This window comes from Ochlerotatus camptorhynchus, unplaced genomic scaffold (genome assembly GCF_037179485.1).
Source record: "Ochlerotatus camptorhynchus isolate MF236.1 unplaced genomic scaffold, CSIRO-AGI_Acam_v1.1 ptg000402l, whole genome shotgun sequence".
NCBI classification, from domain to species: domain Eukaryota; kingdom Metazoa; phylum Arthropoda; class Insecta; order Diptera; family Culicidae; genus Ochlerotatus; species Ochlerotatus camptorhynchus.
In genome coordinates this window covers 1,855,456-1,875,394 of record NW_027040888.1, presented here as the reverse complement: position 1 = coordinate 1,875,394, position 19,939 = coordinate 1,855,456, and the positions used below count along the sequence as shown (strand labels likewise).

The window sequence follows — 19,939 nt, the reverse complement described above, 5'->3', positions numbered from 1 at the left end:
AAACTACTTTGAACGGTATTTCAGGAAAATAGAAAAAAAAAACTGATTCACTGAAAAATTGTTCAAAGTTTAATTTTTTTCAAAAAATATTATTTGTCAAATTTTGTAGAGATTACTCGAAAAAAAAAATATTTCGTTCAAAAAACAAAGTGAAGAAAACTATGATTTCCATTTAATTTTTTCTCAAACATTCCGTTTCGTCAGAAGCAACGTATCACAGGTTGAAACATTATTTCCTAAAACAGGATTTGTAATCCCCTTCTATCGATAGTTGTTTCAGACTTGCCGTCAATTGATTCTTGCCTAGCTCATCAAGTTCCATCGTCAATTTTCGTAGCGTTTCTTTTTTTTAGGAAAAAGAAAAGATCCCTAACTATATTTAGTCACTTTTGTTAAACATTGTTCGCATTGCGGCAGCACATACGCTTTTTGAAATTGTTCGTTTCCGCCTTGTTTGTGGTAGACATTTGGATTCGTAGAAAATTTTGACAAAATTAGGGATTGTAGCTGGGGCTTAAACGCAACTACCAAAACTAAAGATTGTTTGAACAGCATTTTTTGAGTTTTCGTTTTGTTGTTTTTTTTTGTACGGTTTTATGCAATTTGTAGTAGGCCTACTTAGATACTGGTCGCTGAGGCTATGCCTATGACCGATTTTTTTTTGTTCGCGGTAAAACACTACACATCAGCATTTAATAATGGCATTTAGTACATTCTTCAAACTAAGGAACTATGTTTCTGCATTTAATGAATTCACTGTACTTGTAACGATATTTGAAGTAGGTAATTTGAATCGAAATCTAAGGAAACACAATCGAAGGGATTGATGCAATTGATTTTTTTCGTTGCAAAAATATAGTGCTTTATCTAAAAAAAAAATATTAAGAAAACTATTGCATAAAAAATAACATCGACAATACTGAAGTACAGTTTTTTAGGATATTGAGAATCACATAAAAGTATTTTCGAATGACCAGACCTTTTCGTTGTAATCTAACGTAAACAGAAAATGATGATTTTTTGTAGTTATGTTTTTCAATTTTCAATAGATTGAACTAAGCCGCAATTTTTTAAACGTTATTGAATTTTAATAATTGTTTTCCTCGATTATTCTACAATACCTAGCGTTCCTTGCTTGAACAACGACGTTTGATTATTTTTGTTGTTGTAATATCTTGCTCTCAAGTCTGCGCCATCGCACGGTTGAGATCAAGATAACCTAAAACATTGGGTTTGTACGTCATTTTACCTATATATGTAAACGGTTAAACGGTTGTTTCTGCCTTACTCATGCCATTCGAATTTCACAGACCACACTTTCTGAAGCTCTCCGCGATTCGTTAGTCCCGCCCGCAACAATACTCAACTTTACTTTTCACAGAAAAGTAAATGCAACATGGTTTATAACGACGATGACTGATACAATTATTTGAATATGAAACATGTTAAGTTTGTTGTTTGTTGGTTTACTTGCTTATTGAGTATTCTTTACGCTTGGTGGCCTATCGCTAGAGAAAGATAAAGATAGAGAGAGAGATGAAGATCACGTGCGGTCGCAGTTTTAAACAGGCATCGACGATGGCACAAACTCGGCCGCCAGAGGGTTCAAGGTTGACTGCTCAACGCTGACCTTCTGGTCCTTGGTGATCTGCAGGGTCGACAGGGCATTGCACAGTTCCTTTGGACTGGTAAAAAAATAACAATAGTCAAAACATTATTCCACACATCGAAATTCCCACCACTTGTACTGACCTTCCAACTTCCAGCGTTGATTGCCCATTGGATTCCTGTTCCGCGTCCATCTCATCTTGGAGCATTGCCTCGATGCACTGCTCCATGAGAGCTTCCTCTTCCAGTCGTTGCATTTCCTGCTTGTCGAACTCTTCCTCGTTCTCCATCCACATATATTCGGAAAAGTCTTCGTCCAGATTCGGGCCCCCGTTGGAATTGTCCTCGTTCGGAGGGGTTATGTAACCGTCGGGGTCCGAGTCGTAGCTGTCGCTGTAGTTACCGCTGTAACCGTTGTTCGAGCTACTACATCCAATGTTGTGATCGGGCATCTTCATTGTTGTTATACCTTTACTAAGCGGCTGTGAATGGCTAGAAGAGAGGTTTGCATGAGTTTTTGAACAAGGCAACACTGTTTACGATAGGATATTGCCCTCGTATTCGAAGTCCGAGGTCGTGACGAGTGAGTTGTGATGTGAACAATTGTTTTGCCAACCACAAGTTGACATCGGTTTTAGCAAATTTGGGCAATACAGAGTGCTGAGCTTATGTGTGTCCAGTCATTTGACCGAATACTCGAGAAGAATTCATCGAATTTCGAATAATACTAGATTTTAAGGCTGTGAACCATTTGCCGAGTTAAATTTAACTCGTGGTTAAAAGTGACATTTCGAAAGTTATTTTTGATGTTCGAAAATCCCTGTGCTGTCGATCGACCGGTTTTCGAGAAGAACTCAGCCACGGTTGTCAACATTTAACTTCGTGTCTGTCAGAAATAACCCCGCTCGGATAGCAGGGTTAATCGATAACTTTCCATCTGTCAAATTTTAACCAAAAGTTAAAATAATCCACCAAATGGTTCAGAGCCTAAATAAGTTAATTAGGCTGTGAACCATTTGCCGAGTTAAATTTAACTCGTGGATAAAAGTGACATTTCGAAAGTTATTTTCTATGTTCAAAAATCCCTGTGTTACCGACCGCTCGATTTTCGAGCAGAACTCAGCCACGATTGTCAAAATTTAACTTCTTGTCTGCACTAGCGTGCACAGTAATCTTGTTAAGGAGGGGCAATTTTTTTCTATGGTGCATTTAATCTGGGGATGGGGAGTACTCCAAAGTACGTGGTAGATGGTGCTGTCCTCCTCCCACTTTTCCCTACTGTTCGATTTAGTTAATTTTATTTATTTTTTGCTCTGGTGGTGGTTCATCTTCTTTACATTATATTGTGCAACGACGTAATCATGTCATTTTTAATACGGTTACTTGTATATTAGCAATTTTTCGCACCTTCCGCCAAGTGTTTTTTCAGCACAGGATCGTAGTTAGCCACCAACTGGGTGGCACACTTTCCGCTCCTTCCGACTGTCCACAAAGTGGTCGGCTACCTTTACAAAGTATGGGCACAATATCGATAAAATGTTCCATTATATAGCGGTTTTGTAGCTGCTACTAGCAGCAATCATAGCTGTTTTTGGTGGTCCAGTTCTTCGTCGATACACTTCCTGGTTTTGAAATTCTTCGACGCTTCCATACTACCAACATGGGTATCACCATAGAGGTAACTCTAAGACTAGTAGGTCCCGAAGAAAATCATTATTATTTTTGGCTCACTCAGTACCAGAACAACGGTCCCAAGCAGTCCCAAGCTATTTCACTCACCCCTGCATGTTCTGCATGAATCCACACACCCCTGATGTTATCTGTCAAACTTTCATAGCGAATCAAAACAAACATAGTGTAGTAATAGAATTTCAACTAGAATAGGGTACGTTAATCGTTTGCTTGGGACCAATAGGCTACTAAAGTGGTGAGCCAATTTAAAATCGTTAGTTTCGTATTGATTGTTGGTATCACTGCGATTGTGTTTACCCAGCAACTCGGTCGATTTCTTCCAAATTACTGAACCCTGTAGGAATCGTTGTAATAATGTTTTGCGTCATGCTCTTCTTTACACGTTAAAAATACAAATCAAAGAAAATATATTCTTCAAGGTACTGGTATCATCTTTTATTCAGTTACCTTTCTGAAATGTTGTGCAGTACGTTTTTGTATATTTTGAAGGTATCGTTACAATTTTTGACTATTTCAAGTAAGTATTTTTGTAAGCCCTTATATGCTGTTATAGTCACTTTACTGTTACCGTTGCAAGTACGTTGAACGTGGTCATTTTCAGCGAAAATTGTAGTTTTAATTTTTTTCAAATTTTGATCTAAATGCCAGGGGTAATAGGATCATTAAAAGGTTTAAAAAATATATAACGATTGGACCAAAGGCGCACAAAACTATTTTGATAAACGAGTACAGGATTGTTAACGGAATGACGACTTGTGCGAAGGATTGAGCATGTCAACCACGGTAACAAATGACTTGAAATTTTCAGAGAAGATTCTTAGACAAATTCCTAGTAAGACAACAATCGACCAAGGTTCAATGGCAAACTTATACCTAATTTTCAATTAGGGAATTCAAAAGCTGTCTTTAAACTTTGTACAGTTGCGAAAAAGTCAATCCTCAGAATTCCTTAGGTTCTTTTAGAAATTTTTAGAACTCTATGAGCTCTTTTGGAATTCTTCTCAGAAGTCCTCTGGAATTATTTTGAGAATACTTCTTGACTTTTACTCAGCACACCTTGGAACTTAAATTCCCTTAGAGTTTCAGAAGAATTTCCTCAGTATTATCTAGACATTATTCCCGGAATGATCTAGAAATTATTGGTACTCCCTTGAAATTTTCCTCAAAAACCCTTTGGAATTTCACTCAAAATTTAATTTTCTCGGTATTCTTTTCGGAATTATCTTGGAACTATCTGCAGGATTCACTAGAAATTATTCGCAGACATTTATTGGAATACTCCCCAGAAATATTTTGGACAGTCCTCAGAATTCAATATCCTTGAGGATCTTCTCGAAGTTTTTAGAACTCTCCGAAGAGCTCTTTTGAAATTCTTCTTAGAATAATTCCACTGGAATTATATTTACAATTCATCATGGTTTTTTTTTTCTCAGAACATCTTGGAACTGAAATTCCTTTAATGTTTCAGAAATTATTCCCGGAATGAGCTAGAAATTATCCTCGGAATTCGATTGAAATTTTGCCTAAAATCCCTTTGGAAGTTCATTCAAAATTAGATTTTCTCGGTATTCTTTTAGAAATTATCTTGGAACTATCTGCAGGATGCACTAGAAATTATCCGCAGAATTTAATTTGTAATATCTCCAGAACTATTTTGGAACTGTCCTTAGAATTCAATAGGACATGAGGTTCTTCTCGGAATATTCTAGAACTTTTTTTCTTAGAATCTTGGAAATGAAATTCCCCTAATGTTTCAGAAGAATTTCCTCTGTATTCTCCAGAAATTCTTCCCAAAATGAACTTGAAACTATCTCCGGAATTTCCTTGAAAATTTCCCCAATATCCCTTTGGAATTTCATTCAAAATTTGATTCTCTCGATATTATTTTTGAAATTATCTTGCAACTATCTGCAGGATTCACTAGAAATTATTCGCAGAATTTTCATGGAATCATCCCCAGAAATCTTTCCTTTTGGAACTACTCTTCAGAATTCAATACCCTTGAGGTTCTTCTCGGAAGTCTAGTTTAAGTTGTCCGTCCATTCACCAAAACATTATAGTTTTTCTACCAGAAATGTTCAATAAAGCCTGCCCCTCCATTCACCAGAACTGTGCAATTTTTACATCAGGAATTTTCAATTCAGCTAGCCCCTTCATGCAGCAGATTGAATTTAACACCAGAAAATTGTACACCAGAAACTTTTACACCAGGAAATTTCCATTGACCAAAACGATGCAAATAATTCACCGTTAATGTTCAAAAAAAAATGTTCTCCAATCTTCTGATTGGTGCAAATTTCCTATTTCCATTTTCCACCAGACATTTTCAATATCTAGCTTACTTTTCCTATCATCACAATGTTGCAGGTTTTCCACCAAATAAAACTTGTCCCTATTTTCAGATTTTCAGCATAAATTTTCAGTAAAGCAGCTTCCCTCCAATCATAAGAATGGAGCAAATTTTACACCAGAAATTATAATTAAACTTTGTTCCTCTATTGAGCAAAAGGATGCAAATTTGAGACCAAACATTTTCCGAAAAGCTTGCCCATTCGTTCACCAGAATGGTGCAGATTTTGCTCCAGAAGTTTTCAATATAGCTTAATTTATATGAAGCTTGTGCCTTCATTTACCAGACCAGTGCAAGTTTTCCACCAGAAATTTTCTGTTAATTTCGTTTATCAGAGCGATACAAATTTTGCACCAGAAATTTTCAATAAAGCATTCACCTCCATTCACCAGAATGGTGCACCAACAATTGTCAGAAGTTTGTTTTACCATGCACTTTTGTGGTGCAATTCTCAGAATGGTGCAAATTTTCCACCATAAATTTTCAATGAAGCTTGCATTCATAAGAACGTTGCAAATTATGCACCCGAAAAATGAATAAACCTTGCTTCTACATTCATCACAGTATTGCGAACGTTCCACAAGAAATATTCAGTTGAATGTGCACCTCCAAATTTTTAGCGTGATTCAATTTTTCCACCAGGGTTATACATTTTGATTAGTCCCTCCATGATTGATGATATTTTTACACCAGATATTCAATAAAAAGCTTTCTCTTCGATTTACCACCACGAAGGTAAATTTTTTCAACCTTAAATTAACCCTCTTCTTTTATTCCTCCATGAACCACCTTGAAAAAAAAAATTACATCAGAATTTTTTTGTATGCACCACTGTGGTGCAATTTTTTGACCAAAAAATTTCATTGAAATTTGTCCCTTTATGCACCTTTGTGGTGCAATTTTCAGACACCATCTCAAAGGAATTGACGCAATAAAAGATTTACAGTGCCCTTATAGTATGAAATGAAGTTATTTTACCTTCAAATCAAGTTATCAAGAAAACAAGTTATTTTATATCGTAATTTGGAAATGTGGAAATAAACATCTTATTTATAAAAGGAGGAGCAATTGCCCCACCTTGCCCCACCCTGTGCACGCCAGTGCTTGTCTGTCAGAAATAACCACGCTCGAATAGCAGGGTTAATCAATAACTTTCCATCTGTAAAATTTTAACCAAAAGTTAAAAAAATCCACCAAATGGTTCAGAGCTTTAATCGACTACCCACATTAGATCCGGATCTGACGCGTCAAATTTACGTCCAAGCAACGCAAACGAATCTAATATGGGTGACCCTTTGGAGATTTCTGCTTTATGCTTCCCACTCTTCGTCTCAAGCTCAAGGCAGTGGAATTCAATTAAAAGGCGTTCTCAGGCAAAACAATTAAAAGTACTTCTTCAGGATCCTTGACTTTTCACAATTAAGGCTGTGTTCCATTTGGTGAATTTTCACTTAAATTTGACAGATGAAAATTTTTCAAATAACCCTGCTATTGTACCAGACTTATTTCCGACAGACCAGGAATCAATTTTATCAAACACCTTATCGAAAATCGGACGATCGACAACAGAGGGATTTCCGAACATTTTTATTTATTTTAGTAGAGCCAAATTTAAGTGAAAATACACCAAAGAAGTTAAGAGAATTGCAGGAACTTCGTAAAACTTCACAGAAGAAGGGAATTTTGTTAATCTTTAGAGAATTTTAAAGAAGTACAGGGAAGAAAATCGGGAAAAATCGCAGATCTTCAGTAAACTTTTCAGAAATTCAGGGATCAGTTGAGGGATCTTCGAAGCAGTTTGTCAGAGAAGTTAATTAAAAAAGCTCACTGAAGTTTCTGGAAGATTTGGGATTTTTGTTTCACCCGGATGTTCAGAAAAAATATATTGCAAAAGGTTCCGGTTCTTGGTTCAGGAGTTATGAGATCTTGGAAAAATAATGATTATGAAACTTGGAGCAAGTACAGGGAACTTCGAAGATTTTTTTAGAGGTTAAGTGAATCATGTAGGAAACATTGTATGAGTTATAGAAACCATAGATTCAACCGTCTTGGTAAAAATTCAATTGAAATTTGTTTAAGCTATATAAATATCTTTGAAGTGCAGGGAGCTTCGTAGACGCTGAAGGAACTTCCCAGGAGATCGCGGAATTTCCCACAAGTGCAGAGCACTTCATAGGGGTTCAGGGACTTTGGAAAAGCTCAATGGATTGCAAGACGTTCAGGTTCCTTTGAGTTCATGGAACACAGTTTAAGTTCAAGAAACTTTGTGAAAGTGAGAGGTAATCACGCTTACCACTGCAACACCGCTCTATCGCTATTCAGATAGTACAATCAATTCAATTGAATATCTTGGACGCACTGATAACATCCGGATAGTGGCTCTAAAGGGTGTCCACAGTTAAATTGAATCACTTTAAAAAAGCGGTAAAATTTTGCCCATTGAGTTAATTTTAATGAAATTTTGGATGAGATGTTGGACATGTAATACAGCAGGATCTACGGTCGATCATATTGCGCTGTCGGATAAAGCAAATCATGCTGGTGTCTGACATCGAAAAAATGTTCCGTCAGATCAACATTCGACAAGAAGACAGACCACTGACATGTATTCTCTGGCGGCCTCGTCCAACCGATGAGGTCACGACGTACGAGCTTGGCACAGTTACGTACGGAACCAAATCAGCACCGTTCCTGGCAACGAGGACGCTGCATCAGCTTGCGACGGAAGAAGAAGATCGATTCCCGCTGGCAGCGAAGGCAATCCGCGAAGACACGTATATGGATGACGTGATCACAGGTGCTGATACAATCGAGGAGGTAACTGATCTACGAAAAGAACTCGTGGACATGCTGAAGGGTGGAGGATTTCGACTTCGGAAGTGGGCCTCCAATCAAGCGGCGACATTGCAAGGACTTCCTGAAGAGGAACTTGCGATTCGACCCACGGAAGGGATCAACTTGGATCCAGATCCATCACTCAAGACGTTGGGACTTACTTGGATACCCTCTACGGATGAGTTTAGGTACCAATTCAGCATTTCACCACTCGATCCCAGCGAATCACTTACCAAGCGCAAGATTCTATCAACGATAGCAGGACTATTCGACCCCACAGGTTTCCTGGGACCCACAATCCTCTCTGCCAAGATCTTTCTTCAACAACTGTGGGCATGGCGAAACGAAGATGGTATCGGACTAGATTGGGATCAGCCTGTGCTTTCAACGGTGGGTGAGCGTTGGCAGAAATTCCATGAGCAACTCCCGCTACTCAATCAAATCCGTATTAGTCGCTGCGTAATCACTCCCAGACCAGTGAGCGTTCAGATACATTGCTTTTCGGACGCTTCCGAGCGAGCATATGGTGGATGCGTGTACTTGCGGAGTCAAGATGTGGAAGGAAGAGTCATCGTTCGTCTTCTAACCTCCAAATCAAAGGTAGCACCGTTAAAATGTCAAACGATTCCTCGGTTGGAGCTCTGCGGCGCATTGCTATCGGCGCAGTTATTCGAGAAGGTGCTACAATCAATCAAGATCGACGCTTCTGCACACTTCTGGACGGACTCAACGTGCGTACTTCGATGGTTGGCATCATCTCCATCGAACTGGAACACCTTCGTGAGCAACAGGGTAGCGAAAATACAAACCCTTACCGAAGGATTTCAGTGGCGACATGTACCAGGATTTGAAAACCCTGCAGACATGATATCTAGGGGACTTTCGCCGGAAGACCTAATCCAGAACGATTTCTGGTGGCACGGTCCACGTTGGTTAGCCGAGGAGGAGAATAGATGGCCCACTACGGCAGAAATCCCAACAGAAGACGAACATCAGATCGAGACACGACGAACCGTTGCAGCAGGCACATCATCCACGTTGGCAAACTTCAATGATTGGTACATCAGCAAGTTTCCAAACTACACTAGCCTCATAAGATGCACAGCGGTATGGCAACGGTTAATAAGACGCTTGAAAACTCGATCGGCTGACCATACGGTAGGGTTTCTCACCATTTCGGAATTACGACAAGCAGAATTCACCATAATTCGTTTGATTCAACGGGAAACCTTCTCCGAAGAGCGAACGGCGTTGTCTCAGGGAAGGCTGGTCTCCAGAAAATCACCACTTTGGTGGTTTAATCCATATCTCCCGGAGGATCAGCTTCTACGTGTAGGAGGAGGACTGCGTCATTCCAACGAGTCTGAAGGTACCAAGCACCCGCTAGTCTTACCGGCTTACCATCGATTAACCAGGATGATTACGGAGCACTACCATCACATCCTGTTACACGCAGGACCGCAGCTTCTATTGAGCACCATCCGATTGAAGTTTTGGCCATTAAAAGGGAGGAATGTAGCTCGACAGGTTGTCCATCGTTGCTTGAAATGCTTCAGAGCAAAACCGCCGCCGCTTCAGCAGTTCATGGGAGAGCTGCCATCAGCCAGAGTCACCGTGTCGCGTCCGTTCGCTAAGGTTGGTGTGGATTACTTCGGACCTGTCTTCGTACGTCCTGGTCCACGGCGTGTCGCCGTCAAGACCTACGTAGCAGTATTCATCTGCATGGCGACAAAGGCAGTTCATCTGGAGCTCGTCTCGGATTTATCCACCGATCGATTCCTCCAAGCTCTTCGCCGTTTCATAGGACGGAGAGGCAGGTGTACCGACATGTATAGCGATAACGGGACCAACTTTGTCGGAGCAAGAAATCGGCTCCAGGAACTGTTCACGATGTTACGGGACAGTAAGCACCAGGAAGCGGTAACCAAATACTGCACAAACGAAGGCATCCAATGGCACTTCAATCCTCCAAATGCTCCTCACTTTGGTGGCCTTTGGGAGGCGGCCGTGCGATCAGCCAAACATCATCTGCTTAGAGTCGTTGGAGAAGAACCGATCTCGCCAGAAGATTTTCAAACCCTGCTCGTGCAAGTCGAAGCGTGCCTTAATTCCCGGCCGATTACGCCCATCTCTGATGACCCAAACGACCTAGAGCCATTGACACCAGGCCACTTCCTTATCGGTTCATCCCTCCACGAGCTACCTGAACCTGACTGGTTGAATGTTCCAACAAACCGACTGAATCGTTATCAACAGCTGTAGCAGAAGTTCCAGGGATTTTGGAATAGATGGCGCAAGGAGTATTTGTGCCAACTCCAAGGACGTACGAAACGCTTAGGTCCAGCGAAGCAAATCGAGGTCGGCAGATTGGTGGTAGTTTGCGACAAGAATCTACCCCCAATACGGTGGAAAATGGGACGAATTACGGAGACCCATCCAGGTGAAGACGGAGCCGTTCGAGTTGTAACACTGAAAACGAAGGATGGATTCCTCAAGCGACCGGTGGAAAGGATCTGCCTGCTCCCTAGCCTGGATAACACGAAGGACACTGAACGGCCCAAAGCTCAACCAACAAACCCCACCGAATCCTGATCCCATCGTTATCCCTTTCGAAGAGGAAGTTTTTTTTTTCGTTTCAGAAATTGCAGCAATTTCAGGGTGGTTGAGAGTGTTCGGTAGCGAGATCCCCACTCAGCTACAACCCTGGTCATCACTATCCGTAGCTAACCACCACAATAGTCTGTCTGTGCAACCGCCGGCGGAGTTGTTTACGTCTGGGCTATTGTTCTAGACCCTTATGTACCACACCATGAGGATAGACGATATCGATCGACAAACAAACTTATTGTTCTCATGTATTCCTGTAAGGCTAGGGTTAGGTAGTAGAAAGATCCAATGTGATCTAAACGGAGTAGAAGAGCGGACGATCACGACCGACGAGAGTGTCGACCTGGCTTACCAGACCATCGACCATCGGGATCCGTGACGTCACGTCTCTCGCAACAGATCAGCTTCTCTGGATCTGTTGCATTGCTCTAAATCAAAACCGATCAGCAGTTGCGAACAAGTCATCGGACGGACCACTGGTTACGGTCATACGGTCGCGGTAAACCGCATATTTGTATTCCTTTGTGTAGTCTAGTTAGTTAAGTCGATTAATAAATGTAGTGTCCGTTAGTTTGTGTTTATAATAAATCATGCGTTTTGATATTGTGATTACGTGAGTGAGTTTTCTGGAATCAAGTGAAGAATTCCAACTATCAAGGGAGATTTGGAAGGACAAGTGCACACACTCGCCGTTAATTTCCTTTCGGCTGATTGACGGACAAATGATCGTTCCTGCTGCTGCATGCTTCTGTGTTGGAACGCTGAAAATCAACTGCTATTGAAGGTGAGACGGTTCAGGGCACAACAGCCACTGCGTGAGTTTCATAGAGATTAGTGACGTTTAACGCACGCACACTAGCGGAAGCAACGCCGTGTAAAGTTATTTATTATTTTCCTCTGGCTAACCTAATAAATGTATGAAAGTAGACCTGTCAAAATGAGTTTTACATCGATTTGTTATGTATTTTCCTCGGATATTTACTAACACGCTCTCACATATCGCACCAATACAACCGGACGTGAAAATCTCAATATTGTGAAATTTCTAGCATAGGATTGGGCGATCTTCAAAGAAAGATCGATCTTGACGGATTGATCTTATTTTTGGCTCTAGAATCGATCCACTTATTAAATCGGTACCAAAGAATCGATCTTCGGTAGATCGATCTTTTGATTTTTATTTTAATACTTTTGTTTACGTTGGTACCCTCAGAAATTCTTTCCTGTATAATATTCAATTAAATGTTGTCGTGACGGTAAGGAGCAATGAGCACAAGAGGGAGGTAGAACAAACCTTCAAATGTAGTTGCTGATCCTGATGTTGACGTTATGTTCATTAAATTTACTACGCAGTCTGGGGTGAGAGTAAATTCTTTTTTCAATTTAAATACACTTAAAAAATGAACAAAAAATTTTTTTTTTAAGATCGAAAAGATCGAAAGAAGAGATCGTTTTTTTCGATCTTTTCGTGGACAATCGATCCGAAAAAACGAAAATCTGGATGAAAAAGATCGATCTTCCAAAGATCGATACAAGATCGCCCAATCCTATTCTAGTGATTTTAAAAATGGGGTCGAAGGAACAGCGCGTGCGCGAGAAAATTTTACACGCTCTCCTCAACAACTCACATCGAGACTCACATCTTTCGCACCAAGCCATCGGAAAGATGTTGAGAATCCTACAATCTACTGTTTCTCGTGCCATAAAACGTTTCGGAGAACGTTTAACCATAGAGGTAACTCTAAGACTAGAAAGTCCCAAAATAACGTACTCAACTTTTTGGCTCAGCTCTGGTACTCTCTTCGGTCCCAAGCTAATGATTCACCCCTCGAAACATAGGAAAAACCAATAACCCCTCATTTTATCTGTCAACCTTTCATAGCGAATCAAAACAAACATTGCGTAGTACTAGAACTTCGACTAGAATAGGGTACGTTAATTGTTTGCTTGGGACCAATAGGCTAGTCAAGTGGTGAGCCAATTTAAAATCGTTGGTTTCGTATTGATTGTTGGTTTAACTGTCGATTGGAAGCAAGTGAGTAGAAGAAAAAGTGTTCCGAACTGCGTTGAAGATCACAAGCGGGTGGTTGCTGTCTTCAAACGCAAACCCAACTATTCCGTTCGGGATGTCGCTTTGTGTTTGGTTTTGTGTGTCAAACACTTGCCTCCCAACCTCTTCTTGTATCTAACAAGTACAAAATATCATTATAACATCTAATCATTCCAAAATTCCGAAAATCATTGTTTTATTGCAAGTGAGTGAAAGCAAGCCTGGTTGACAGATTTATTTTTGGCGAATACTTCTAAGTGATGCAATTTAACTCTGGACACCCTTTAAGCTATTTCAAAAAGCTGTCAGTTGTATTGAGCCCGTGTTCAGAACAAACTTGTCGGATTCAAAACAAGTTGACGGTGTTCCTTGAGAAGAGGTTCTTATTTGACTAGTAGAAGATCAATAGAGAACCGATCAAACCACAAATGCTTTCAAATACTGAATTATATTGAATGCCTAAAACCACTGTAGAAAGATACACGGGTTGTTCCAGAAGCCAGGTAAAATGAGCGGAACCTGAACTGACCTTTCCTGCGGATCAATGCTTGAGATTTTTAATACGTGTCTTATTTTACATTGGCCTCATTCGAATAGCCTGCATTTGCAAAAGTCAAGTACAAATTTGGAACTTCCACATCATTTTGGTTCAAATGTGTGAAAACACATCTTACGCGGAATAATAATAATAATAAAAAAAGAATAAAAATCAACACTTATCGTACGCGGAATAATTCGACAATTTTCTTAAAATGCTACCGATAATGTGTTGTGTAGAGTTGAGTGTATTTTTAAAGGTTATTTGACAGTTTAAATAAAATATTAGCTCGAGTACACAATTCAGAACTTGTTTGAAAACGTCCTGGATAATTAACCTACATTTTGTAAAAAAAAATAATAGAAAGGACTTGAAGAAAATCTAAAACTTCTTACGTCATTTCGAAATTGCTAGTAAGGTGTTTTGGAGCAAATTTGAAGAATTTGCACAGATAGTCGCTGAATTTATGAAGACTTTTTGATAATTTCTGAAGCTATCCCAAGAAAATGTAGACAATATCCTATTGCTTCTGGTTCTGCTCTAATGACTGTAAGCTTCAACTCGGATTAACTTTTAGTCCCGCTCCTGTTTGGATGATCTGCAAAAAGTTGCTTAGATTCGTGTAGATTAAATCTGATGTCGACATCAAAGCAGCCGGGCTTTCTTTACCGGGATTTAAGCCGTCGATATGACCAGTGTGAGCTTACCACCATAAGAATAACAGCTTAAATATGTAGAGCACCCAACAAACAGTTTAAGCTGGAGCTCAGCACATACATGAATAAATTTGATGCATAAGGCAATTTTCGGCTGTATAAGCTAGTCTGCTAGTTGGGTAGGCCTACCTTAGCTCAGTCGGTAATGGCGCAGCTGCAAAGCAATTTCTCGACTTCCCTGGGGATATAGTATGTTTGTACTAGCCATACAATTATACTAAAGCAAAAATGGTACCGGCTTAGAAAGCTCTCAATTAACAACTGTGGAAGTGCTCAAAAAAACTTGAAGTTTTGAGGACCGGCGTAAAGTCACAGTAGGGACGTAATTATCGCCAAAGAAGGAGCAGATGTAGACGTAGAGTCACAAACTTGCTCAAGAACAACAAAATACATATGTTAAGCGTTCACATAGCAATCTAATAATTCCTGGAAACTTTGGAGACGTTCGCAGAGCTCTTCAGTGAACCTTAAACACCTAAATATTTCAATCGAATTCTTTAATTCTGAAAAAATATGCAAAATTTGTGAATTGTTATGTATATAACAGGTGAATCAGTAATAATAAAATAAATGAAGAAAAACATATGTACCTTTGTGTACCTTTTATTAAGAATCTAGAGACCATAAACATTGCAAAAAGTGCTAGAAGGGCCGAATTCTTCGTCTGAATTGAATAAAGAAATATTAGTTTTCGGATTCTCCACCATCCAAATATTTTCCGAATTTAGTTTCTCAACCATTTAATACGCACGAAAAAATATGAAGTGTATGGCGGAGGAGATAATACGAAGTTCTGATGAATGCGAAAAAAATCGCAAGCTCATCAACAAGGTCGGGGCAAAACCGAAATATCAGAAAAACAGAAGCTAAATAAAACCAAAACTACGAACATACGGCTGCCTACATGCGACTGGGCATGTGAGTAATACAGAAATAATAAAAATAAACATACAAAATCAGGTACACACCTCGATAGATACACAACACAAAACAACACACAATTTATTCTATACCATCATCGAATGGCGAAGGACCTGACGACGACGCTCACATCGGTCATCGGTCATTCATTCTTCAATATGTGTAACACTTTTATACGTTCGCTCGAACCTACCTACATATACCTATGCGTCCTTCTTCTGGACTAGAAATGCAAATCAGTGAAATCCACCCCGCAGAGCATATATTTCCGCGTTTCGCCGTGATGTCACGGGGCTCGTTTACCGTTAGCCACAGTAATTAGCCAAGCAAAATGGCCATATTACCGACTATGTCACGCTAAATACGACAGTTTTCAACCAATAAAATCAATTTCCATGTGGCATAGCTCCCACAACGCATTTACGAAATCTCAATGATGGACGAACTCGCGAGCACTGCCTGCACACAGTCAATGATATGTTATACGCGTTCGTCTTAGTTGAATGGCCTCCAAGAGGCCATTTCTGCCTACCTGTGTCTCTCGAGCAGAAGACTTCCAAGGTAAAAAAAAAATATACCACGGGATCTTTTTTCCACCACTTCTCTGGGGTCAAAATCTAATTAAAAATCACACAAAATTTAGATCACAACAATTTCGAAATGGACCGAACTGGGAAAGGGCAACTTTTTAACTTGTTTTCGACATAAGAAAAATCGGGAACTTACTTTCTGGCCTGCTTTGTTGTTTTTTCAGCTCACACTTGCAATCAACACCACTCACTCACTTGCGAGACCAGCAACCACTTATAAACGACGACAACGACGACGATGCGAGGCGGACGGCTCGAGTAATAATAAATATCATTTGCAGATGGCGACTGAACACTGCATTGTAAAAGTGATGGCATCGAATGATGATTGAAATTGTGCTCTCTGTCAGTGGAGTGCACGTCGTTTGACGTGAGCGCTGGTCGATGTCAGCGTTGGAAAAGCAACGAGGGATACTGTTTTTGTGGCGTAGTTGGACATGTCCGGGCTTGCACACTGTGTAGGAAATAAGGTGTGTTTAACTTTTTTAAATCTATATTAAATACAGAAAAACTGACGTGAAACTACATTCCTGGTCAGCTTACAAGAATTTAACCAAATATACCGTATGGATTCATATTTCGGACACCGTAATATTTCGGACAGTGTATAATTATACCGTGGACCCCGTTAATCTGACCGTTTTTAATCTGTACACTTTTTAGTTTGAACCTCGGTTTGAACCCCTCTAATCTGCATGCCGTGCTAACTCAAAATTGCTCAAAACGTCATTTGGCACATGGATCGGAGAAAAGCGAAATGGAACAATGCGAAACGGAACGCAGAATCAAAACAAAACAGCAAATAACCAAACTCGCTTTTCTGATGGTCGTAGGGTTACTAGAAGTTCAAATTAAAAATGAACCCCGTTAATATGCGTGAAGTGTCGTTCAAATTAACGGGCGTTCACTGTATCATGAAAAGCCCCTTAACATGGGTAGCACACCATTTCGTGATTTGTTACGGGATGTAAGATCTACCATCGATTCCTAGTAATGACTACTTCAAACTAGGGGATCAGGATTTTTTTTTTCAGTGATCAAAGGAACACATCTTAGTCTTTGTTACTTTTTTTTATAGTGACAAGACTCGGCTTTGTCCACCGAGGATGATCTTGAAACAAGAAAAAATGTATTAGTTAGTCTTCATCTATGTGATTCCTAGTCTTTGATTTGTTGTTCCCTAGTTTGAAGTGGTTAAGATTAGGGTTCTGATGCATGGTCATTATCGTTGCCTTTGCTTAATTTTGTTGCTAAGGAATCCAATTTTGACTAACAAAGGTTAGCGCCTTTGGAGGGTGCTCTCACTTTCGCGGGACCTTTTAATTAAAATCAATTCCTAGCTATGAAGGCAAGAATGAGAAATGTATCGAAACCGAATACTTCATCATTTCTCAATAGTGATGGAGTAATACGACATGCACTAAACTAAGGAACCGGAATATACTACAATAGATCAAATTACTGGTCGCAGTGGTTTTATGTGCCGAACAGAGGAAAAACAAAATCTTGAAAAACCTGTAATTTAATCTATATAGGGGAAATGGATGTAATGTCGGCCTAAATGCTTCTAATTTGGGTCCATACATATATTCATCAATCAACTAAATTTTCAATAGTGACCAAAATATCCATTAGTACCGTCCCAATGAGGTGTTCATCTAGATAAAATTAATAAATAGCAGATTTTTAGCGATGGGCCCAATATTAGATCCATAGGCCAACATCTGAGCCATTTCCCCTATATGAAAATGAATTTCTGACTGACCCTTATAGACTCGGAAACTACTTAACCGATCGGCGTGAATATTTGTATGCAGGGGGGCTCCCATACAAATGAAACAGACAAATATAGCATGCTTTTTTAAATCGGCGCATAAACTCAAGCTAATATTGAATCCCGAGCAAGGTCGGGCACACTCAGCTAGTGTTATATAATGATATAAACTTAAAAAAAAAACACATCACGATTGTTCCTGCAGCTGCCCCTCGGATTTAAAACCTTTTTTTTATAGATAAAACCCGTGTATTCCCAAAGTGTCCGAAATTTAAATCTAGGCAGCCCTAGTTAAATAACACTGATTCTCGAGAGGATCTGATTTTTTCATTAACATATCCTTATAGCTGGCTCAATGTAGCAATGTATGGAAGAAAATCAACTAAATAATGTGTTATTATTAATTTTAAGATCGTTGTTTGAAGCACTTGCCTTAAATGTCCGAAATATGAATCAGAACATAATATACAATATAGTTTACTCTCTCATTTTTTTTCAAAGACACGGCACAAGCGCGCCGTTGAGTCAAAAAAGGTAACTAATGTAGGGTTAACTACCCCATTTCCGGCCTATTAAGCACAACCCACACTTAGTCTTACTTAAGCTAGCGCAGTTTAGCATCAAACGGAATGTTATTATTACTGATGGATTCCAAATTTATTTACCTTTCCGTATGTACTGTAAGATTTGATATAGAGAAACCAATCGTTGAGATATTGTCAAAAGTCTAACACTGCTTCTTGACGCCAAACGCGGCCTACGGATTCTAAACTCGGCCTAACGCATTGGAACGCCATTGAAACGCCAATAAATTAACTTCGGCCTATCGGATGAAGATAAAAATTGATTGGGTCGGAGCGCTTTGTTTTTGGGAATAATGGGTGCAAGGTTGCATAGACTCATTTCAGCTAAAATAATGTTTTTCTGAATAATAAAACCAAAAGATGGTATTATGGCATGTTTTACTTGTAACTTACAAGAAGAGGTTACAAAGTATGCGTTGGAAACATAAAACCTGTAAATTTTGCTTTCTATGAGTCACAATCAGCGATTTGCTGATCGCTGAGTGAGTGAGTGAGTGAGTGAGTGAGTTTGTGAAAAATCGCTGACTGTGACTCTCATGAAGTGTATTAAACAGGTTTAATATGTCAAACACATTCTTTGCAACCTCTTCTTGTATCCTACCAATTCAAAATTTAATCATGGCATCTAATTATTTCATAATTTAGAAAAACATTGTTTTAGCTGAAATGAGTCTTTGCAACCTTGAATGGGTGCAAACCTTCATATCACGCGTTCTCATTGACTTCGTTCGGTAGCTTATTAACTAAAGTATTGTACCAAACGCACAATTGACTTGTTAACTCTGAAATCAAGGATTTACTTGAAGTTTTCTGCTCGATAGGCCCAAAATGGGCGATTAGGCCGAAGTAGTTCCCTACCCTATTATAGTATATTTTGTGGAAGGTAAAGCCATAGAATACGATTAGTAAACGTACCTGGCCGAATACGGTAAAAATAAATCATTTATAATCAGATAGGGGAATTTACGTATTCTCGGCAACCTAAGCAGCGACCTTCTTTCTATAGCCTTTTTCTTTAAGGAACGCACACATATGCAGTATTGGTTTGTTTACAATCTTTTGCTGCCAGCTGCTCTAACAATTTTAGTCGAAAGAATTGTCAAAAACTGTTTTGAAACGCTTTTACAAAGCTCCAATCTTCTCTAGTGAGAGCGAGTATTGTCGGCAACCAGTTTTTCTTCGGCAACCGTTACATTTGAACTGCATGTAAATCTGCTGTTCTATTATCGGCAACTCGAAATCAGCTACATTTTGTAGTGCGTGTGTTGCATTTCAAGAAAACCTTGCTAGATTGCTTTTTCTCAGTGGTAAAAATATAGTCAAATTGAAGCTGAAAGCATAAAGAATCGTTTGCATGCATTCAGCGAAGTGTTTTCGTAAGAAAATCCAGTGAAAATAGTGTTTCAATTTGGGTTGCCGAAAATAGTCTGGCATGCCGAAGCCGTCATTTCCCCTATATCTTATCAAATTCTTAGTCTGAAATACCACTGATTTGTTCTCGAAATAAAGACGAATACGTGAAATTGTAGGAACAAATGAGCACATATAGTTGCAACGGTGAAGATGCTCTAATACGTGCGATATTTGGTACTGCAATGTACTGTAGCGATGCAATGTCAGATACCAAGTAACAATTCAGCAACCATTTGGCATCTACTCTGACTTATCCATTTA

General features: G+C 39.4%; 1 protein-coding gene across 1 annotated transcript; it reads right to left on the bottom strand.

Annotated features, from left to right (window-relative positions):
• Positions 1 to 447: 447 nt before the first annotated feature.
• Positions 448 to 16,178, bottom strand: Paip2 (polyA-binding protein interacting protein 2). The gene is made up of 3 exons (XM_065233497.1): positions 16,044 to 16,178; positions 1,753 to 2,100; positions 448 to 1,685 (listed from the first exon to the last, which is right to left on the bottom strand). The coding sequence occupies exons 2-3, from the start codon at positions 2,064 to 2,066 to the stop codon at positions 1,562 to 1,564; spliced, it is 438 nt and encodes a 145-aa protein (XP_065089569.1). The 5' UTR covers positions 2,067 to 2,100; positions 16,044 to 16,178; the 3' UTR covers positions 448 to 1,561.
• Between the last annotated feature and the right edge of the window lie 3,761 nt (positions 16,179 to 19,939).